General features: G+C 40.7%; 2 protein-coding genes across 2 annotated transcripts; one reads left to right on the forward strand and one right to left on the reverse strand.

Annotated features, from left to right (window-relative positions):
• The first annotated feature begins 4,524 nt into the window (after nucleotides 1–4,524).
• LOC123114763 (transcription factor TGAL7) lies at nucleotides 4,525–13,747 on the forward strand. The gene is made up of 12 exons (XM_044536182.1): nucleotides 4,525–4,553; nucleotides 5,156–5,305; nucleotides 5,983–6,083; nucleotides 6,519–6,637; nucleotides 6,739–6,918; nucleotides 7,029–7,115; nucleotides 7,398–7,457; nucleotides 8,206–8,283; nucleotides 8,392–8,449; nucleotides 8,598–8,866; nucleotides 12,338–12,565; nucleotides 13,191–13,747. The coding sequence occupies exons 1-12, from the start codon at nucleotides 4,525–4,527 to the stop codon at nucleotides 13,359–13,361; spliced, it is 1,530 nt and encodes a 509-aa protein (XP_044392117.1). The 3' UTR covers nucleotides 13,362–13,747.
• A 3,776-nt stretch (nucleotides 13,748–17,523) lies between these two features.
• Nucleotides 17,524–22,391, reverse strand: LOC123111616 (meiotic nuclear division protein 1 homolog). Its single transcript, XM_044532440.1, has 10 exons — nucleotides 22,245–22,391; nucleotides 21,650–21,730; nucleotides 20,749–20,865; nucleotides 20,358–20,396; nucleotides 19,963–20,070; nucleotides 19,828–19,890; nucleotides 19,697–19,748; nucleotides 19,494–19,538; nucleotides 19,331–19,410; nucleotides 17,524–17,841 (listed from the first exon to the last, which is right to left on the reverse strand). Exons 1-10 carry the CDS (start codon nucleotides 22,245–22,247, stop codon nucleotides 17,806–17,808), a joined length of 624 nt encoding a protein of 207 aa, XP_044388375.1. The 5' UTR covers nucleotides 22,248–22,391; the 3' UTR covers nucleotides 17,524–17,805.
• Nucleotides 22,392–22,402: the final 11 nt, after the last annotated feature.

Consider the following 22,402-nt stretch of genomic DNA (forward strand, 5'->3'; position numbering starts at 1 on the left):
CATCATCAGTGATACTAGCAATGTCCTCAGATGAGGAATTAGTGATATCAGAGATGAGGAATTAGTGATATCAGAGACAGATGAAGAATTTGTAGCATTAGAAGCATTTGAACATTCAGGTGAAGAATTAGCAGATTCACGTTCAATGCACTTCAAACATGGAGGATCAAATTCTTCCTGAGTAGCGTTGATTTGTTGAGCAAGTAATGAATCACGCTCCTCTGAAGATCTTCATAACTCACCCTTAGCTTCTCAAGATCTTGCTTTCTTTGAAGAAATTCATAAGAAAGCTTCTCGTGATCAGATAAGAGAGTGTTATGATGACCTTGAAGGTTGTCAAACCTAGACTGAAGTCTCTGAAGATTTTCAGTCAAGGTTTTAGTGCGATCCATTTCTTCACCCAACATATCATCACTTTTGTCTAGCATGTTTTGAACCTTTTCAAAAGCCTTTTGTTGTTTCACAGCAATCTTAGCAAGTTTAGAGTAGCTAGGCTTGAGGTTTTCATTAGATTCATCCTCACTAGATTCAGAGGAGGGGTATTTAGTTACCTTGGCACCCTTTGCCATGAAGCAATAGGTGGGAGAGAAGTCATCATTGCCTTCATCAGCCTTGTTGGTGATGCCATTTTCTTCAGAGTTGAAGATAGACTTGCTGACGAGTGCAGTAGCGAGAGCTAGGCTCGCCACACCAGACTCGGACTCCTCAGATGCCTCCTCTTCATCATGTTCCTCAGATTCAGCCTCAGAGTCCATTTCCTTGCCAATGAATGCCCGAGCCTTCTTGGAGCTGCTCTTCTTGTGAGATGAAGACTTTGAGGATTTTGATGATGAAGACTTTGAAGATTTCTTCTTCTTCTTTGCATCATCAGAACTATAATCCTTGTATTTCTTCTTATTTGATTCCTTATCCCACTGAGGACAATCTTGAATGTAGTGACCAGGTTTCTTGCATTTGTGGCATAGCCTCTCCTTGTAGTCACTGGATGAGGAATCATTGCTCCTTGAGGATTTTCCAAAGCGACCACGTCTTGAGAACTTTTGAAATTTCTTCACGAGCAGTGCTAGTTCCTGGCTCAGTTCATCAGGATCACCAAGGCTGCTACCGAAGTCTTCATCCTCAGACTCAGATACTGCCTTGGCCTTCAAAGCACGTGATCTGCCATATCTCGAACCATAGAGATCTCTCTTCTCAGCAAGCTGGAACTCATGAGTGTTTAGCCTCTCGAGGATATCAGGGGGATCAAGTGACTTGTAATCAGCACGTTCTTGAATCATCAGTGCCAGAGTATCAAATGAAGAATCAAGCGATCTCAGCAATTTCTTCACCACCTCATGGTCGATGGTGTCAGTGGCACCAAGTGCTTGAAGCTCATTTGAGATGTCAGTGTGGCGATCGAAGGTTTGTTGAACATTTTCATTGTTGAGTCTTTTGAAGCGGTTGAAGAGATTGTGAAGAACGTCAACACGAGAGTCACGTTGAGTTGAGACTCCTTCATTCACTTTGGACAGCCTATCCCAGATAAGCTTAGCAGTTTCCAAAGCATTCACTCTTCCATACTGCCCTTTGCTTAGATCGCCACATATGATGTTCTTCGCTTGAGAATCGAGTTGCTTGAATGTCTTCACATCAGTAGCGTTCAGAGAAGGTGTGACTGAGAGAACACCATTTTCCACAACATACCAGAGATGGTTATCAATTGCCTCAAGATGCATTCGCATCTTATTCTTCTAGTAGGGGTAGTCCGTGCCATCGAAGGTAGGACACCCAGCAGAGACCTTGATCATACCTGCAGTCGACATAACTAAAACTCCAGGCAGTTAAACCAAAATCACACAGAACAAGGGAGTACCTTGCTCTAATACCAATTGAAAGTGCATTATATCGACTAGAGGGGAGGTGAATAGGCGATTTTTATGAATTCTTCACTGAGGAATTTGCTGGTGAGGAAATTCCTTAGCGAAGAACTACTTGCAGCAGAATAAGTACTCAAAAGTAAACATAACAGAACACAAGCATAGTCATCATGATGAAATGAAGACAAGCACATAGTGCAAAAAGCGTAAACACATGATAACACAGAATGAAGACAAACAGACTGAAGAAATTGAACTGAGGAAATTGACAAAGTCTGTAGTCAAAGTCTTCAAACAGATATGAACAAGCACACAACAACTGAAATGAGGAAATGAAAGAGTTAAGGAAATAGAACCAGTAAGCTTGGTGAAGACAATGATTTGGTAGACCAGTTCCAACTGTTGTCTCAGTTGTACATCTGGTTGGAGCGGCTAGGTATTTAAACCTGAGGACACACAGTCCTCACTGTATTCTCCTTGAGCTAAGGTCACACAGACCTCGCCCAATCACTCATGGTAAGTCTTCAGGTGACTTCCAAACCTTCACAGACTAGGTCACTCGGCAATCCACAATTCCTCTTGGATGCTCTAGACCATGACGCCTAACCGTCTGGAAGAAGCACAGTCTTCAAAGGTAACAAGTGTCGGATCCACGCAGGATCAATCTCTTCAGTGATGCTCAATCACTTTGGGTTTGTAGGTCTGTTGGGTTTGGGTTTTCCTCACTTGATGATTTTCGTTCAAAGTCCTCGGAGGATGGGATGCTCTCAAATGACAAGTGTCAGTTTCTCTTGGAGCAGCCAACCAGCTAGTGGTTGTAGGGGGCGGCTATTTAGCCTAGGGAGCAGCCCGACATGATAAGACATAAATGTCCTTCAATGATATGACCGTTAGGTGGGTAGATATTTTGGGATAGCTGGCACATAGCACAGCAACGGTCGGAATTTTGACTCTCAAATTCCTCAGGGCTATCATGTTCCTCACTATGTAGGCAATCCGCACTGGCGAATTCCTAACTCCTCAGTCAGAACAAATTCCTGAGCGACCAGAAGAACTTCGTCTCTGTCACTGAAGAAATTGACTGAACTGTATGAGATTTCCAATGGCTTCACTCAAAGGGATTGGTAGGTGTAGGATTTTGAGTTGAGCATCACATGGAAATTTTTCCTTAGTATTTCCTCGACCCCCTTTAACAGTACGATGTTTCCTATGACTCAAGAAAGAGAAAATGAAACTACGAAAAAAAAAGTCTTCACGCTTCATTTTCCTCGAATGAATTCCAAGTCTTCAAGGTCACACCAATTTCTTCACTTTCAAAGTCTTCAGAAAGTCTTCAGAAATCCAAAGTCTTCAGTCGAAGAACTTCATTTTTAGGGGTCGACTTTCTCTGTAAATATCAAACTCCTCATAGACTTATAGACCTGTGTACACTCACAAACGCATAAGTCCCTTAACCTATAAGTCTTCAATACACCAAAATCACTAAGGGGCACTAGATGCACTTATACCACCGGCCGTCACCGTTAGCCGTTAGGCAGCCCGTCGGCCTGACAGGTGGGCAGGTCTTTTCGAAAACGCGTTTAAATCGCTTGAAAGGGTCACCAGGCTGACTTGGTAGTTTTTAGTCACAAAATTAGCAACTTCTGGTAGTTTTCGGTCACTTTTTAAAAAATGGTAGTTTTGGGGGACAAAAACCTCTAAAGTGGTAGTTTCTTTGTCAAACACTCCTATTAAACATTTTTCATTAAACGTCAAAATCCAATAAGGGACTAGATGCACCTTTTCGAATTAGATGACAATGGCCAATATGAAATAAATCTAAACTGGAAGTGGCAAACACAAAAAATAAAATGAGAGATTACACAGATGGAAGTTCTCATAGTCTTCCAGCTACTAAGAAGAGACCGGGTTTAAACCTTTTCTGATCTTTAGCATGTCATCTTGTCCTTTGACGGTCCTAGTCGATCACATTAAAGGACACAACTCCCATCCCAAGATCCGCTATAAATGAGTATAGCGAGGAGCGAATAATTGAATATTTGCTCAATATATCTCACAAACCTGTAACCATTGACAATGATTCTATTAATGGAATTAGGAAGTAATGGCTAAAATGATATGCTAAGATTTAACGGGTAGTCACATAAGGAGAGAAAAAACAAACATATATTTTCCAATAATAATATAATCAATATGGACTAATATGTTCCCACCCCTATGGCTCTCTCCGTCATTAAATTTTTATATCATCTTCTTGCATTGTTCAAATAATTAGCAGAAAGTTCCTATGAAGTTTGAGTTACATGGAACCCCTTATCCTCACCCCTCCAACAACATTGCTTTGAGATTTGTGCTCTCCAGCTAACTTACTACGTAAAACTTTTTTTTTCTCAAATGAAACAACATATGGACTTCAAATTTTGCAGATCAAACAAACTTTAGAACTTCAATGTGTGAAAAAGTATTCAGCTTTTTTGGTCTGACATAAATATACAAAATGAGACTTTTTTGATTAAAAAATTATTTTAAGCATTTAAAATACATGAAAAAAAACAAAAGTTTTTTCCACATTGTTCCTAGAATTTTTTATTGTTCTGAAAAGTTCGAAGTTTATATGTTGTTTCGTTCAAGAGAAGCAAAACAGACAAATGTGCCTGCACGGATCACGATGTCGAAATTGATGGCTATGATAAGAGGGTATCATATAGCTCGACCTACAGAAAACCACACTCAATATTAGGCTAGTAAGGAGGAGATTTAGCCTCTTTACAATTGGCGGCACATCTTCATATCTTCTTTGTCGATCCCTATCTGATCGCACGCATGGCCACCTAAATCTTATATATACGCTTTTAACGAGGAAATATTAATTAAATAAATTCTCTCCAATAATATTTTGGCTCAACATCGCTAGCTAAAAAAACTAGCAGACATGTAGTGGAAGACTGATATAAACTTGATTAGGAAGTGTTAAGAATGAGAAGAACAAATTATGAATGGTAGAAATAAAATTTCTCACAATCTGCCAATTAATACAGACTAGCTAGTATTTGCTCAACCCTTAACACTCTCTCTCTCTCTCTCTCTCTCTCTCTCTCTCTCTCTCTTAAAAGTCTTCTTCTCTCTTGGTCAAAAGATAAGGGGAGTAGGGGGAAGATTTTAGGTGACTTCCAGACGAAAAGCTGCAGCCCTTTCTTTATATCTTTGGTGCCAAGTATAAAAGAAGAGTGCAAACAGAAGTCAGTTGCAATTAATGTCTGATTTTGTATCCTTTTGCTAGAGATGTGCATAGTGTGAAGAGAGAGAGACGAGCTGGAGGATGGTCAGAGCCTTCATAAGGGCTTCGTGGGAGGCATCAGAGAAGAAGATCACCACCATCACCAACCCTCGGAGCTCCCCCTGGGCTTCCGGAGCGCCCCGCCACCGCCGATGATCGCCTCTTCCTCCATGTAAGTTGATCACACGAGCTATACGTTTTCCCCTCTTCTTTTGGCCTTTCTAGAGTTCTCTCCTTGAGTCTCCCCAGCCTCCACGCAAAGAGATGAACAGCACACTTTTGCTTGTTTGGTTCCATAGAATAGCTAGGAATTCACCAACTTCATACTGATATTTGTTCCTTTTAGTTCTCTGTTCTCACCTTTTGGTTCCACCCGCTTCCTCTCTAGGTTTAATTTTATTTTCTCAGTCACCGAAGGAATTGTTCTTGTGTGTCTATGCATAGAGGTAACTAGTTTAATTAGCAAAATGATCAAGATTCTTCTACCGTCATTTCACATCTTGTGGAGTTTGGGTTTTTGATTGTTTTGAAGAATTCATACACAGACATACATGAGGAACTGTCCAGCTCTCTATCACTATGTCAAATTACTTATCGAGTGATTAGTTAGGGACATGGAAATAGTTTAGAGGTTGAGATAAGGAAAGAGGGCAACAAATTTTCCAAATATTAGGATACAATTCTTTTCCTTGTACCTTTCAGCAAGTAGCTAAGATCAAAACTTTTTTAATGGATTTCACACACCGACTCTTCTATCTGCTCCATTAAAGAAAAGTTGTGTTCCTACTTGCTTCCTGATGTATTCAACTACTGACTATTGCTTGTTTCCTCATCCAATTTCCTTTTTAGGAGCAAGGAGTCGACGAGCTACGACATGGCAGATTTTGATCAAACGGCAATATTTCTCTACCTAGATGGTCATGACCCACAGTCGATTCAGGAACAACGACGTAAGTTTTCGGAAAAAAAACCCACTTATATTCATATGCTTAATCACCCAGTTTGCTGTGTCTAATTTGTTGTTGGTTTCGTGTGTTTTGTTCCTGATGATGTGTTCCTTCTTGGTATTAATTTGGTAATTCTTCCTGTGTGAAGAGTGTGACATGTAACAGACTGTCTCCCCCCTTTGCAAGAACTTGATCTTAAAGAAGCTATAAATATTCCTTCTTTCCTCTTCTCACACATTCCTTTCCATTTTCACCTTCTCATGCACCCTGTTGAATTGCAGCCCCAGAAGCATGCGTTACAAGTACCACATGTATTTAAGATCGAAAGCACTTTCTCCAAGAACGATTAGTTTTAATTGTGGATTAATTCCAATCGCTCAATATTTCTAGCTAGCTTCCAAAGCACCACGCAACATCTTTTTCTCTATCTCTCTCTAGCTACGAGTTGCAGCATCTTGTTAATCAATATATGCGTACGTATGCACGCCGCCGAGACCCTGAACATCTTCCCCTCGCAGCCCATGCATGCCGCCGAGCCGCTTAACCCTGCTGCAAAGGTACGTATATGCGTACGTATGCACGCAAATTACACAATATATACGGTCAATTTAATTGATTTTTCATGGATGGCGTGATGGTGATATATTTGTAAGTGTAGATTAATGGCGGCGCAGTCATGGCGGCCATGCTTGCTAATGGCGGTAACCCGCAGCAGGCGTCTCCAAAGAGGCCTGAACAGCAGCAGCTAGTGCTGCAAGGTGCCGCCGGCGGCCCCAATGCAACACCCTTGCTGACTGGTTCAGCCAAGGACAACAAGAACAGTGCCAGTCTCATCAAGGTATCTTATTTTATGATCTCTTCCTTCCTATCTAGAGAAGTATATGCAAAATATATGTAGAAATGTCCCCCCTTTGTCTCACATGTTTTTGTAACAAATGTGGCTTGCAGAAGGAAGGAACCAGCAGTGGGAAGGGTGCAACATCATCTAGCACAGACCCAGATAGGGAAGGGAGCAGGAGAACACAGGACCCTAAGGTAAACTAGCTAGCCTAGGCCTTCTTTCTAAAAAAAATATCTTCACAAATAGTAAATATTTTGAAAAATATTAATTTAATTTAGTCTAAAGGTAAAATAACATAACTAATTAGAAGAGGTTTTCTTATAGAATAGTACTAATTATGAGAGGGTGAACAGTCACTGTCTACAGGGCAGGCAGGCTACACACATACATACAAATGGTAGTTAACCCTAGCTGCATATATATGTTATGACTCTTGACTTTGACATGTGTGTGTATTTTATATGTGCATGTTGCAGACACTGAGGAGGCTTGCACAGAATAGAGAGGCAGCCAGGAAAAGTAGGCTCAGAAAGAAGGTGAGTCAGTCAACCAAGAAACACCACAACTTAAAGAAACAAATCATGCATGCATATACTTATGTATGTACATATCTTCATAAACATACATTAATACATGTGGCATTAATTAAGGTCCAAACATATGTATATACGCTGTTCAACATATGCAATTAACACCGCCATTAGTCAACTATACTTTTCCCTTCACTAAATAAATGGGGTTTCATTGTCTGCTAGTAGTGATTAAATGAGATTTGTGATGTAGCAGTTTTTGGCTCTTTCTTACAGACTTATGTGCTCAGGGATATCTTTATTTTCTTGAACTTGACAGACCAAGTAGCTAGAGAACTATGTTACTTTCCAAGAGTGTTATCGCTATTTATGTTTCGATATTCCCTGGTGCAATATATTCTGATCATGCCGTGGCTGGTTGGCTCTACAAACTAATATAGCACCTCAAGACCTATGGTTATTTGTGCCAGTTATCTCTCATTATTATGTGCGAGCAGATATAGAAATTAGACTAATTTAGTAGCAGAAAAGTAAGCTTTGTATGCTACCAAATTTCCATGCATCATCCTGATATATTTAAGGAAAATAACTTTTGTATATCGTCGAGTGAACTCTTTATTCAAGCGCTGTTTGAATATTTCTAGATCCAGGACCTTCAGAAACCGAAACAGAATGTGCATTTCCATACGCCTTGATGCAGCATATCTAACTATGTAAGGAACTAATTAGAGGTAATTACCTCTTCATTCTTCAGGCTTACATCCAACAGTTGGAGACAAGTAGGATTAGGCTAAGCCAGATCGAACAACAGGTTCAAGCAGGAAGAGTACAGGTAACTAAAACGGAAAACACCACTTGATTTTTTGATTAACTATCCTAGCTAGAGTTATGAATCAGTTCGTGACAACTGACAAACTCCATGCTAAAATAATTACTGCAGGGTGTCTTGTTGGGTACTGGAGAGCACCACCAAGGCCTTCCTTCTGCCCCTTCATTTGGTAATGAGACACTGAAAACCAATCAATCAATCAATCCCTTTAATTTTGCGAATTATTGAAACAATCCTCTAAATGTGTCTCTAATTATGCATTTGGAAAGTGTTGCAATATTGTTTCTAATATTCCATATGATATCTATGATGGGCAGCTGGTATGTTTGATGTGGAGTATGGGAGATGGGTGGAAGAGCACAGCAAGCTGATCTTCCAGCTCAGGGCATTGTTGAACGACAATGCGCCGGACAACCAGGTGCAGGTGTTGGTCGGTGGTGCCATGGCACATCATGAAGAGTTGCTAAACCTCAAGGCCGCGATTGCCAGGATCGACATTTTCCATCTCTTATGCGGTGTGTGGGCCAGCCCCGCAGAGCGTTGCTTCCTTTGGTTGGGTGGGTTTCGACCCACGGAGGTCATCAAGGTATGCACACAACAGTTTGATTGTTTTGCAAGGAAAGACCTACCCATTCAATACCAAAGACGGTATAGGGTTGCTATTCTCGCTTAATTGAATTTCATGTTCTGGGAAGTATTTCCTAGCTAGTGTATGTATTCAACCATGTGGTTTTCTGGGTGAGGGGGGAGGGGGTGTGGAAGCAAGCGTAGGAGGTCAAATTGTGGGCCCTTGATGAGCGACGAGGAAGTGGGAAAAGATTTTGATGTGCAATACTCTTCATGTTTGTATATCTCTATCTCTGCCAAACTTCAGTCCTCGGGTGGCAAGAGAGAAGGCGGATCTCTTCGCACTTGTGGGAGTCTTTGTCTAGTTTGTTAAGTTTTTGTGTCCTCGTGTTATTTGTTTGGGGTACAGTGAAATAAGTACCTTGCCCACATCCACGTCACAGTGACATTGATTCCAGCGTCACCACAAGGAGCGTGAGCGTTGATTTCCCCAGATCCATTAGATTGGGTTGTGGGGAAGAGCCGCCAACCATGATGGTTCAGAGAAGTGGAGACAGAAGGGGGCATGGGAGAATAGGGCGTCACTCTGTTGGTCAGTTGTCTGGGAGCGCACGCGCAACCCACCCGGGTTCGAGTCTTGACACCCCCCCCCCCCTGTGGTGCTCAGGTTGTTGCTTCTATAAAAAAATGCCACCAAGGGCTAGCCATGGTTAGTCCCTTTTTTAGAAGGGGGGAGGGGTAGGGCTAGGGCTATGATTTATGAAAAAAAGTCATTCTTTCGAATTTCTAAAGAAGGTTTTCATGGGATTATGGGCTTACAGATTTCAACCTTAAGACCCATTATCTTGGGGCTTGTCTCGATCCCTGAATGTGGAAATGTAACTCAATAAACATTATGGTAGTGGATTTAGCCCTGCAGTTAGATAGATCATCTGATTTAGGATGCAGCTAAAAGGGCAACCCACTGCACGTAGCTCCTGCTTGCGCAGGGTCTGGGAAAGGGTCCGACCACTTTGGGTCTTTTGTACACAGCCTTTTTCTACATTTCTACAATAGGTTGTTTCCAAGACCCGAACCGGCCGTGACCTCATAATCACAAGGCAACAACTGTACCACTGTGCCAAGGCTCCCCTTCGATTTAGGATGCAGCTAGAAAGACTATTTTTTTTTCCCAAAAATTATAAATGTGCATCTAGTTGATATCATGTCAACTTATTCTAGGTCCCGGTAGGTTTAGTTTAGTAAGGTGAGAGCCTAATGTCCATGATTCCCCTACTACTCCCTTTTAGAGTCTCGGCCAAATATGATTAACCATGCATTTACCATTGGGACTGGAAATACTGTATTGTACCAGTATGTTATAAAGCCATTTGTTTATATTAGATGGGAATCTCCGATTGCAAAAATAATATTCTTTGAAAATATGATTGTGTTTCTTACTCTCCTTTAACCAAATAAGCTCATATAGTGCAAAACTATGAAGAAGTATCTCATGGTCTAGGCAATACATATGAACAACATTTGCAAACAATATAGTGGGCTGGAAGCATGTAGTTTATTCATCGGCTAAGTTCTTGCAACCATATGGTAACTAACTCGGTTATAAAATGGAATCATATGTTTTATATGAAGAACTAATTAATCATCTCAAACCTGATGAAAGATTCTTCCTTATTATATGGTACCCCGCCCCCTCAAAAGGTCAATTAATCCTTCAAATATCAATACATACATGTCAATTGATCTATGCAATACCCTGATTTCATTTTGCTTGATCAATTCACTCAAGAAACATGCCACTTCGTTTGTGTTTTCTGGCATTGATCTCTAGCTAGATGATTGTTTCAATTACATTTCGATCTCGTCGTGACATCGCAAGAATCAATTCGGTCTAGACACTTCAAAGTTTTATGTGCATGGTGAAAAAAAACACAAACGTTATGACATATAGTTCTAGCTATTTTTTTACCTCCCAAATCATAAAACCCTGACTTTCCTGACCCCCCTCCCCCTCCCTCAAAATTCCATTCATTTATGTACATTTTTTGTGTGAGAAACATCGAGTACAACATACATTTTGGGACAAGTGCGTGTGCTAGTAAACCTAAAGACATGTTAGGTTGAGTCACCACTTCCAAAAAATTTCCCATCAAAATGAATGTCTAATAATGTCTGCCTTGCCCTTTTTAGCTAATGTGCCCCTTGTATTACTTGCATTCTCCAGCAACTCTAGGCCGGCTTTGGAAAAGCTAAAACGCATCTTAATTTTGCCCGTTCTAATTACATGGTCAACAACTCCAGAGGTCCCTTAAATTATTCCAAAACTGAAAAGGTTTTGCTAAGAGGGTCCAATACATACTTGATGGAATAGTTGAAACTGGGGAAGGAAAAAAACAAGCAGGTTAGCTTTTGGATGCATGTGCATTGTTGAGACACAATGGATTGATTGGGGAGTAGGTAATATTGGCCAGAAACATGTGTAGGAGAAGTTAGATGTGTGATGGGGACAGTTTTCCGAAACACATAGTGATTCTTCTGCCGTTCACTTATTGTACAAAGTTAACATTCTTGGCCATGCTGAAACCAGGAACTGCACATATTTCATGTTAAACGTATATAAAAAATGGATTTTGAAACTGACTATCATGCTTGCTTTTGTACGTGGTTTATACTGTCCAGCGAGCAGTATATTCAAATGCCCAAAACATAGCTAATGAAATACGGTTCGGCGTGAGAAAATTTCAGATCAAAAGAGTGCACATATACCAACTATTTAGCAGTTCAGTTTATGGGTCACGTGTGTGAATTGATCAGTCTAACTTTATTTTCCACACCGTCTTCTCACAAATCATCAATCTCCTGCATACTAATTAATTTTGTAATAATAACAAAAAATGCACCGATTTTAGATAGAGAAAGATGTCAATCATGTTTTTTCTCACTGAACTGTGATCCTTTTGTATATCATTGACCTTCTAGAAGGTATATATGTAGGCACATATATCCTAGAAGCGTGTGTGTATCTAAAACTCGGCCCGAGAAGATCACCTACAACAAGTTCTCAGAAAGAGAATATCACGTAGTTTTGAGTGTCTTTTCATGTGGACTTTTTGGCATATATTAGGTAGTGTTTTTTTAGCTTACTCTATACATATTCCAGATGGAATGGGTAAATCATGTATATGTGTTGATGAAATGTGCTCTACACTTTCCTTCAAAGAAGTGCACTAGACGCGCTCATTAATTTCTGTTTTCCAACATGGACCATATATATTTTTGTTTTCCATTTTTGTGGAGAATAGACATATATGTTTTCAATATATACTAATTTAGAAGCTAGGCATCTAATTTCTGATCAATGCTGAGTACATATACATAAAGCTAAACCTAAACCATATTATATGATGTCCATAAATTCAAAATGCTCTCAAAAGTGATATACGCTTAACTCTATATGATGGATTACTTAATAATTAATTAACTAATGCAGGTAATGTTGAAGCAAGTGGGGTCTCTGTCGGAGGGGCAGCTCCTGGGAATCTACAACCTCCAGCGCTGGGTGCAGGAGACGGAGGAGTCGCTGAACCACACCATGGGGACCCTCCAGCACTCCCTCTCCGACACCATCGCCTCCCCGGAGGCCGCCGCCGGCAACTTCATGGGCCACATGTCGCTCGCCCTCAACAAGATCTCCTCCATGGAAGCCATCGTCAGGCAGGTGCGTAGTATATGATCACATGTGATGTGTACGTCACATCACTATCAGGCTGCGTCTGGGGCCCACTACGAGACCCTAATTAGGACGTGAGACGAACGTGCGGCCAGCATCATCCACACGCGTGCACTGCGTCATCATATGCATGGTTGTTGGGATCAGCATGCACGGCATGGCCGGCCGGACGAATTTAGGTTAGGCGAAACCTAGCTAGCCAGCAGGTGCCACCTGCCAGACGCGTTGCGCCAAGTCAAATTCGGAAGGAGATCGAAGCCCCCGGCCCGTCCATCCACACACACACGTGTGCGCTAGACGCTGCAGACGTACGAACAGACGCACGCTAACATAGAATTGAGGGATGACAAGATGGAGAAGTTGGGACATCATGATCTTGAAGAATTAATGTGCAGGAAAAAGTAGCAGCAGCTTGATTATAGAATGATCCTGACAGATCGATCGAACCAGCCCATACGTAGTTTATCATCTCCCACATGATCTTATGTTGCCACTTGATGGAACCGTTCGGAAGTCGACGTTTTCTCTCGATTAGCACTGTTCAAGTGTACATGAATGATTGTCCAAGTTAACTACTAGTACTAATAGTGTTCCTTCCTTCTGTGCGCCGCAGGCAGATGGGCTGAGGCAGGAGACCCTGCACAAGCTGCACGGCATGCTGACGGTCCGACAGGCCGCCCACTGCTTCGTCGCCATCGCCGACTACTTCCACCGCCTCCGCGCCGTCAGCACCCTCTGGGCTGCCAGGCCACGGCACGACGAGCAGGGCCCGCCGGCGCCGTAGAAGAAGACCATGGGCACAAGCAACAGCAGCGGTCGATTGATTGCGAGATTTAGCTTAATTAATTAAGGTCCAGCATATGCATGCATGCACACTGGGAGAGAGGGTGTGCGTGCATGCACGTGTGGGAGTTCAGCTCTCGGTCGATCTGCACATGTGAAACTTGCAACTTAATTTTGTAAGGTGTACATACAGTGTTAGCTGCTAGCCAGAGAAGAATGCTAGGGTATTAGTGTGGTGACTTAATTCCAACCATTTTTCTTCCTAGCTAACTGATTTTCAGCAACTATTGGATAATTTAAGTTCATCCAGAGAAAAATTGAGTTGGATATGGTCTGGCGGATGTTTGCAAGAAAGTCATAGCATTATATGTCTGAGTTCCTTGATTAGCATGTTGGATGGTTAATATTTTATTCTGAAACAAACCGTCACCATGAAAACTTTTGAGAAAAAGTTCAAAATGTTCACCAACTATTTTATTTCCCACAAAAGTGGGTAGAGGTTGAAATGTTCTCCTAGCCTAAACCTTTTGACACTAGTGCAGATCCATCCATTGCACGCGATTAGAAATCTCTAACGCACACGATATGTGAATTGTCGTCTTGCCATGGTGTGCGATAGGGGGTGCATCGCACACGATATGGGCTACCTGTGTGCAATAGGGGAACCCATCTCACGCGATAAACTCGGAGCGAACGTGTGTGATGGGATGAGCTATTGCACACATTTAGCCAGACGAGTATGTGTGAGATATAGGTCGTACATCGCACATGATTATTATGTAGGAGTCATGTGTGTTTGTATACCTCATTGTTCGCGCGTGGAGAAGCACTACCATGTATTTTTATTGATCGCACACGATTTTATTGTGGGGAATGTGTGTGTTGGTTTGTCCATTGCACACAATGTCATATATATATATATGTCAAAATCGTGTGTGTTGGTTCGTAGCGGCACACGTTGTGTCATAATCGTATGTGTTTCATGTGTTCATTGCACACACTTTGATATACGCAACCCTGTGAAATGCAATGACCAGAATAGCAGATTTATTTGCTCATCATTACAATTATCAAATTCACATTTCATATCCAACAAATGTTCACCATAATTTTATATTCAACACACAACACATTTCGTATGCAGCAAATGTCCACCATGATTTCATATAATTGACATCTAAAACTTTTGAAAAGTGGCATCATATACGGTGAATAGTGAATACACAGATGGATCTCATATGAAAAGTTGCTGAAGCAGAAGGCAAATATAGTGCCTTTGATGATCTTAAAGGTATGCGCAACTGTGGGGCAACACATGTGGATAATCGCCTGCCCGTCCTTCACCCTTTTGAGGAAGACTTCAGTATTGTACTGTGGGCGTTGTATAAATATCTCCCTTGCCTCTTGAGCATACAAGTGATTTGAGAGATAATCATTGGTGAACTACTTTGAAAAATACTGAAATCAAATATATTCATAATTTTGTTGTCTAAATATTCAAATATTGTGTGTAAGAAAAAAAGGTTGATGAGTGTATTTTTTACACTCATTCCACCATTGTTCAAACCAGATATTCATGGATATTCCAAGATAATGACTTTGTCATTTTTGACACTTCAATATTTTCTTCGTTCTATGTTCTCTCTCGTAGGATTTTTCAAGTGTGTAGAAAATTACCTAAACCTTGAAATTCAAGGACACACTATTGCATGTATATCTTCACACAAAAGCTATGTCAGATTTCCCATCAATTCCTCTCGAGGGTGTCGCTCTTTTATCACTTTATCATCCCTCTTTGTGCTCTGTGTGAGTCTTCCTTCATCTGGTTGCCCCTATAGACTTCTTTCATTGCCCCATCATAAGAAACTAGACTGCATTAGTTGATTCAGGACGCAAAAAGTATATCACAGATTCTTGTTAGATAGTGACCATAGTATTATCAATCCTTGTCATAGTTGCCTTTACAATTTATCAACCACATCCACATCAAGCTTGTTCTACAGAGAACATTAGGTAATACTTTCCAAAGCATGAGTAATTCTTCACAAGGTGTGGAGAACAGCAACCAAATAGGTGAGTTGACAATTAAGCACCGGTTTAATCTATAGAAATATATAACTTTATCTGCGGGAAAATAAAAATTTACTTAAGTCCTTAATTACTTAGTAGGTTAAGAATATAGTGGTGGTACAAATATTGAACAAATACTGTAATACTGATTTATGGACAAAATGACATTATCACATTAATTAGTAGAGGAATTATACACTATCATAGGCATTAGTTAGTCCTCTTGATGTTCATGTTCATACATACTATATAATCCGCATAAATATTCATTTCCAGATATTTGGACAAAAATTGACATGTTATTTCCTCGGATTTATAGCAGCACGCACATGACATTTTTTTACAAAATCCAAAAAAGAACAATCAAACAATTATCTATCACAGTACCCAGCTTTCACGAAAAGCCCCTCTCGACCTTATTCTGGAGTATGGGCTGGATTGCACGGAAGGCGTACAGATTGCAACATATGAATAGGCTGAATGAAAGCAAGGTTCAAGGTTATACTCAGTATGGTTGCAGCATATGAATAGGCTGGATTGCACGGAAGGCGTACGTTTCAAGCTAGCAACCTCTGTAGTACAGTTTGTCTGCAATCTTACAATGATAGTGCTCTTTTTTCATGAGACCGAGAAGGAACTAAAACCCTGCTAACATGTGGTTGTATAGACTATAGACTATACCCAAGCCACGCCTTCTTTGGAAAAACTGACATGAGGGCTAAGATTATATATGAACCAACTACCACACGGCTAGGAAATTATTCACTCCATTCACAAATATAACATGTTCTAACTTCATTCTGAATCAGATGTATATAGACACGTTTTAGTGTTCCTTCACTCATTTCAGTCCATGTGTAGTCTATATTAAAATATCCAAAAACATCTTATATTTGTGAACGGAGGGAGTACTTCCTAACTGTTCCCACTATTTTTCATATCAGAGAACTTATTTTTGCCAACCTACGGTCTAAATGACACCATAGGAAAATCTCCTATAAGATTCCATTACTACAAAATTCGCATGTCATTTTTTTAAGGGAAGAACCAGTGAAATTCGCTTGTTAACCCCCTCATGCAGAAACTTGCACTCTGAACAAACTAAGCCTCTAAGAACACACATAGGAGACCAGCGAGAAAGTCACCCCCACAGGAGAGGATCGAAATGAATAATTAAGCCTGGTGTTATTTTCAGCACGAGACACTGAATGTTCTCTGAGAACAAATGTCAAAGCGCTGAATGTTCAGAAGTTCCATCATGACACGGTCTTTGGCCTATCTGTTATGCTTGCAAAATCGTGCAGTATCTTCCTGATGTAGTACTAGTAATTCATGGTGGGCAACGAGGTCAAAGTCAAAAACAGCTCCGGTATTTGTTTCGTATTACTGCGAATTACTGCAAAAATGGGTGGTTAGCCACCTTTTTTGCCCCCTTTGTAACTTGATAACAGAATTGTGCTTATACATATACTCCCTTAAGTGTCCCAACTTTAATACAACTTTGTATTAGGGACAACTTTAGTACAACTTTATACTATAGTTAGTACAATGTTAAAACACTTATTTTGGGACGGAGGGTGTATAAAATACAATGACTGTGCTTACGAAGAACCACACTTTTCCAGCTTTTGGTTTCCACGGCCGTTAGACCATAGCTTACAACAGCAACGACATACTAAGCACCCACATGCCTTAGCAAAACGAAGCCTCAATGGTCACAGCAATGGATACCTTTTTTTCTTTTTTTTTCTTTTCTAGTAGGTACTCCCTCGAGCGTCAAAAACACTCTTATATTAGAGTAGTATTTTGTGCTAAAAAATAAAATACTACTCATTTTGCTCCGTATGTAGTCACTTGTTGAAATCTCTCAAAAAACAAATATTTAGAAACGGAGAGAGTAGTAACCAAAACATGACAACAACGCAAAAGACAAAATCCAGATTCTTGCGGCCAGGGTGTGAAAGAATATTGGAGAGAAGACCTATTTCTATTTGGGAACGTCCTCCATATAGAATAAGAGGCCTGTTCTACCTTTCGCAAGGTCGTGTTAGTTACGTGTCATTCTAGTCTCTTCTTATTTCAGATCCTTCTACTTTTCCTCGTCAGATTGCTAATCTCTTAAATGCATGTGCCAAATTCATCTTGTAGCACCGTTTTATCGTACAACATTTTCTCCTGACGACAATTATAGGCAAGGCATCTGACTTTTACATAACAGAGCATGTGCGATAATGGCATCATCTGCTCAAAAGTTAAATAGCCGACGGTACGGGTGATTCTCACCAATTTTTGGTGAACTACTTTAGATCCAACACCACGTGCTGAGGGAGATTGCATACGATGATTGCAATAGGGCATATGCAGGCTGTTGAGCATTACTGCAGATACTCAAAGTCTTCAGTTATGCCCACCTGAAATTTAACGACAATACACGTCAGAAGAAAGCAGAATTGGTTTGTGAAATAAAATCGTCTTGTCGAGGACATGATGATATGCATTGCTGAGGGAGTGAGGGTGCAAACAAGCCCACGCTTTTCCCCAAGATGAAGCCATATCTCAAACTTTATTAGTAGTTGTTACGTGTGACATCAATCAAATCAATCCATCAAAACTACTCTATCTTCACCTTCGAAACATTCAATTCTTTATACACATGTTTCCATCTCCTAGCAAGCACAAACTAGTAAAAGGATGGCAGGAACTTCTGAATTCTGGTGTCCTATTTGATTATGCCGGCAGCATGGCATGCCATTTTACTCTTAGTTTCTTAAACACTTAAATTGATCAAGCTGAACACATACGGTGAAGGAGCTCTACTGGACAAAAAGGCTTCACAATTAAGTGGGCAAGCAGCTTCGAGGGATATAAACACAATGCCTCACGTAGATCCACTACTCCATGGATAAAAGATACATGGCACAAGCCACATCTAGTCCACGAAGATGGGTTAGTCGCAGCCTTTTTTATGCCTGATGGCAGTCATAAGTTTGTTATGTTATTATAGGAGACATGAGCTGCAAGAACAAATAACAGATGGACATGGTTTATTGGCTCATAGTTATAGAGCTGGTCCGAAGTTAGCTATTGGGTTATTGGGGTCAGTTGACCGGCCGAGAGCAAATTCCTTTGTAAATATGTGATACTTAATACTCCCTCCGGTCCATAATAAGTGTCGCAGCTTTGAATTAAGGTTGAACTAAGCTTAGTTCAAAACTGCGACACTTGCTTCGGATCGGAGGGAGTATTAATTAGTAGATGACAGTGACACCGGTGCAATGGAGGCTGCCCCGCTCCTCTTCTCAGGTGTCTACACCCCTGTTCTAGAGCCCAAATGGCAAGCATACAGCAAATTCTAGTGTGTTCATGTACCGCAGCCTTACATAATCAGCATAACCATCATGTTACAGCAATATTACTGAAGGAAAAGAAAGAGTTCCAGAACATTGTGTAGGTAGTTAACAAGAAAGAAGAAATATATTGGCTGACCAGCAAAAAAGATCTAGCTGTGGCTAGCAAGGACTTGAAGGATAATAAAGGTTTACTGTACATGCATGCTAATTTACTTGCTAATATAGTAATATCAATGAGGCAGGTGATCTTAAGTTTCCTATATTTATGGTTTCATCCATTTGAATGTTTTTTATGCTCATCAATAGTTATTGTTGCACTTGCCCAGAACCATGTCAATCCACTCTGTACTGTACCAATGAAAATGTCCAAGCAGCATTCTACTAACTACAAACTGTTGATTCTTCCAATCTTCAAGCGATGCTTATGAATCATTGGTTTCAATCATATATCGACCCAAGAAGTCAAGTAACAACATGCCATCTCTCTAGTTTCCAAATTTCCCTTCCAAATTTTAATCGTATATCGACCCAAGAAGGGCAGAAAACATACCTCCCTGTACATGTGTTCAAGCTGTTCTTTTGCTTGCGGGAATGTAGTTGAACACCATTGTTGCAAAGTGAAGATGTTGTCTGAAGTTTCATTCAAAATGATATTAGCCTAAGTGATGATAGGCAACCGAAAGCATAAAGTTGACAAGTGGAATTAATAGTACCTGTCCATCTGTTAGCTGCCGAATGGGCAACCTCAGTAGCATCCTCTGCAATCATCACCATACAGTTTAGAATAAAGTAATTTACTGCAAGAACTAAGATGAAACGGGATGTTTGCATGGAAACAAGGTCAGAGCGATGTATCAAAACAATAATGTCCAAGTGCCAACGCCCATAGTAAAATGAGGAATGATGGATCTCATACTCATCGCCTCTAGTGCAGATGGATCACTATCAGCATAGGCAGCTAGTTCTTCCTGAAACGAGTACAGAAAATGTTGAGCTGCACATGGCACTGATAAGAACTAATTAAGAGATTAACAGATGTAAATGAACCTTTAACTTCTTATGGAGTAGCTCTACAGCCTTCAGCTCCTCCAAAGCGTCTTCTCTCTCATCCTAGAGGAATGTACATGAGTTGATCTACATGCTTCTTGCACAGCTCAATAGAGGAGATGGAGAAAAACTTACAGTGTCTTCCCTGCCTCTTTTCAAGTCGTCTCTCTGCTCAAGAAGCTCCATGTAACGTTTTTTAGAGTTTGAAAGATCAGACTCCAGCTTATTGTAGGTAGTCCTCAGCTAAAAACAAATTCAAAGAAGAGGATTAGCCTGAATCTCTATTCTAACATTTAATGATCAACAAGGATACGGAAGTGCACTAGAAAGAGATTAATTTATTGAGATTTTTCTACTCTGCATCACTGTTATAAGTCGCTCTTAAGAAGTTACAGGTGATGGACTTAATTGGTATCAACATGTGTTGTTGGTTGTCGTGGAAGTCCAACCATACATACATGCAAAGTCAAAGTTTAATAATGACATTATGCAATGAAAGAAGAGCAGAGTTCAGTTTATCATAGCAATACCTGATTTCCGGCACAACTGGGAAGACTCCAAAAGTACACCTGCAAGGATACTAATAAGTTCAGAAACTAGAAACTAGAGGTACATGGATGATAATGTAAGTCAAACAAACAATTGGCATGCCCTCTCTTTGTGATGCACACAGCATGCAAAGCTACAGTATGTTCGACTCATGCACAATATCTTGAAGAACGTATTATCTTAACTAAATCATTGAAGAACACGATAAGTCGATAAACCTTTTGTGAATTAAAGATAGATCAACTTAATGCATATCCTATATGCAAATAGCTACATGACCGGGAAGTGTGAAGACAGTTATTCTTTTCCCATTCATGCTACACAAACATATAAGCAGAAATTCTACAATAACTGGTAAGCAGAAGAACTTACAGAAGTTCCTATTTTGTCTCTCAAGACAAGATCATCATCCACCAGGCTTTGCACAACATCCTTAACAGACTGGCTGATCACTCCTTTTTTAGGACCCATCTTCTCAAGCTCTTTAAGCTGAAAGAGCAAAGACAGTTAGAGATTTATGGAACACCAAAACATATTGAACAGTCTACACGGAGAAACAATAACTATGTACATATTAACGAGTGTTTGTAAGGCAAAAAAACAAAAGGCGGCATGCCTGCATGAGCATCCAAACCTAAACTTTAAGTACACTGAAAACAGAAGTTCATCAAAGCATGATGACACTGGTATACAGTTGTATATAGTACTCCATCAGTGTATATTGAACCTACATGTACATATTGAACCTACAACTTTAGCCTAAACTTTTAAGTATAACTTTGACCTAAACTTTAACCATCAGTGTAGTAATGATGACGCTGCATGTGCATATTGAACCTACAACTTTAACCTAAACTTTGGAGTATTATACATACTGTTAGCACTAATATATACAGTTGTAGGTTCAGGTATTAATGGTGAAGAGTAGCTGGAAACAGATACTGATTTCTTGTGGAAAAATACATAATGTAAGATGGAGGTGACAATTTGATACTTTAAAATCAATACATAGCACGAAAACAGGAATGAACTGCAGAAATTAGCTTGGCATCTGGCATATCACTAGCTTACTTCAATCACCAACTTTCCAAAGTATAATTAAACTACATAAAAGACCTGTCGGTACATCTTCAAGCTAAAACTTCCACATTAGCACCAGAAAGAAAATAACCCATGAGTTTGTTGCTTCTGAACAAAAAGCAGTCACTGCAAACAGCTAATCTTGCTATACTGAGGTAGAATAGTACAACGAAATCTCCACAGAAGATCTTACCAGATAGAAGTCTTGACTCTCGTAAAATATTTGAAGCATTTGCTCCCGCTTCTCCTCCAAGGAAAGGCCCCTCTTCTTAGACTAAGCATGATATGGAAAATAATCAGCTAAACATCATCCATTTATTTTACAGTATATAAAGATGCTTGCAGATACAAGAAAAGGTCAGCACAATTCCAAATTTGTCGTAGGGAATGTAGTACTACCAACACAGCCCCATGGCATTGTAAACCCCGACTGCACCCAGCAGCATACCCAGTGACCCACAAGCAACTGACAGTCTGAGATTTGCCGAGGCAGCACGTATGCTACGCCAAACTGAATTATATGGCTGTAAGCTGCAAAATGCACCTTAAATACGATGGCCGGCAGCGTGATAGCGGAAAACCTAGTGCCGGAAGGAAGATTCACAGTCCGAAATGTACCGACCTCTCCAATCTAAGACTCCTCGGTGTACAACCCAACTACCTCGCGCGCAAGAGGGAACTTCGCTTCCAGTTCAGCCGATTCAGGGACCCGGCGGCGGCCCCGACCAAATTCGGCGGCGACTGGTGCGCAAGGCTGAAGAAGAGGGTCGGGAGGAAAAGGAACTCACCATTGCAGGCTATAGAGCACCGCCGAGCCGGTTGAGAGGGAGGGCGGGGCGGCAGCCGGTCGCCGGAGACGGGAGGTTGGCGTCGCCGGAGAGTAAACGCCCGCCGAGAGACGCGAGAGCGAGAGGGGAAGGCCGGTCGGTTTCGGTTTGCTTCTATA

Source organism: Triticum aestivum, chromosome 5B (genome assembly GCF_018294505.1).
Source record: "Triticum aestivum cultivar Chinese Spring chromosome 5B, IWGSC CS RefSeq v2.1, whole genome shotgun sequence".
Classification (NCBI taxonomy): Eukaryota; Viridiplantae; Streptophyta; class Magnoliopsida; order Poales; family Poaceae; genus Triticum; species Triticum aestivum.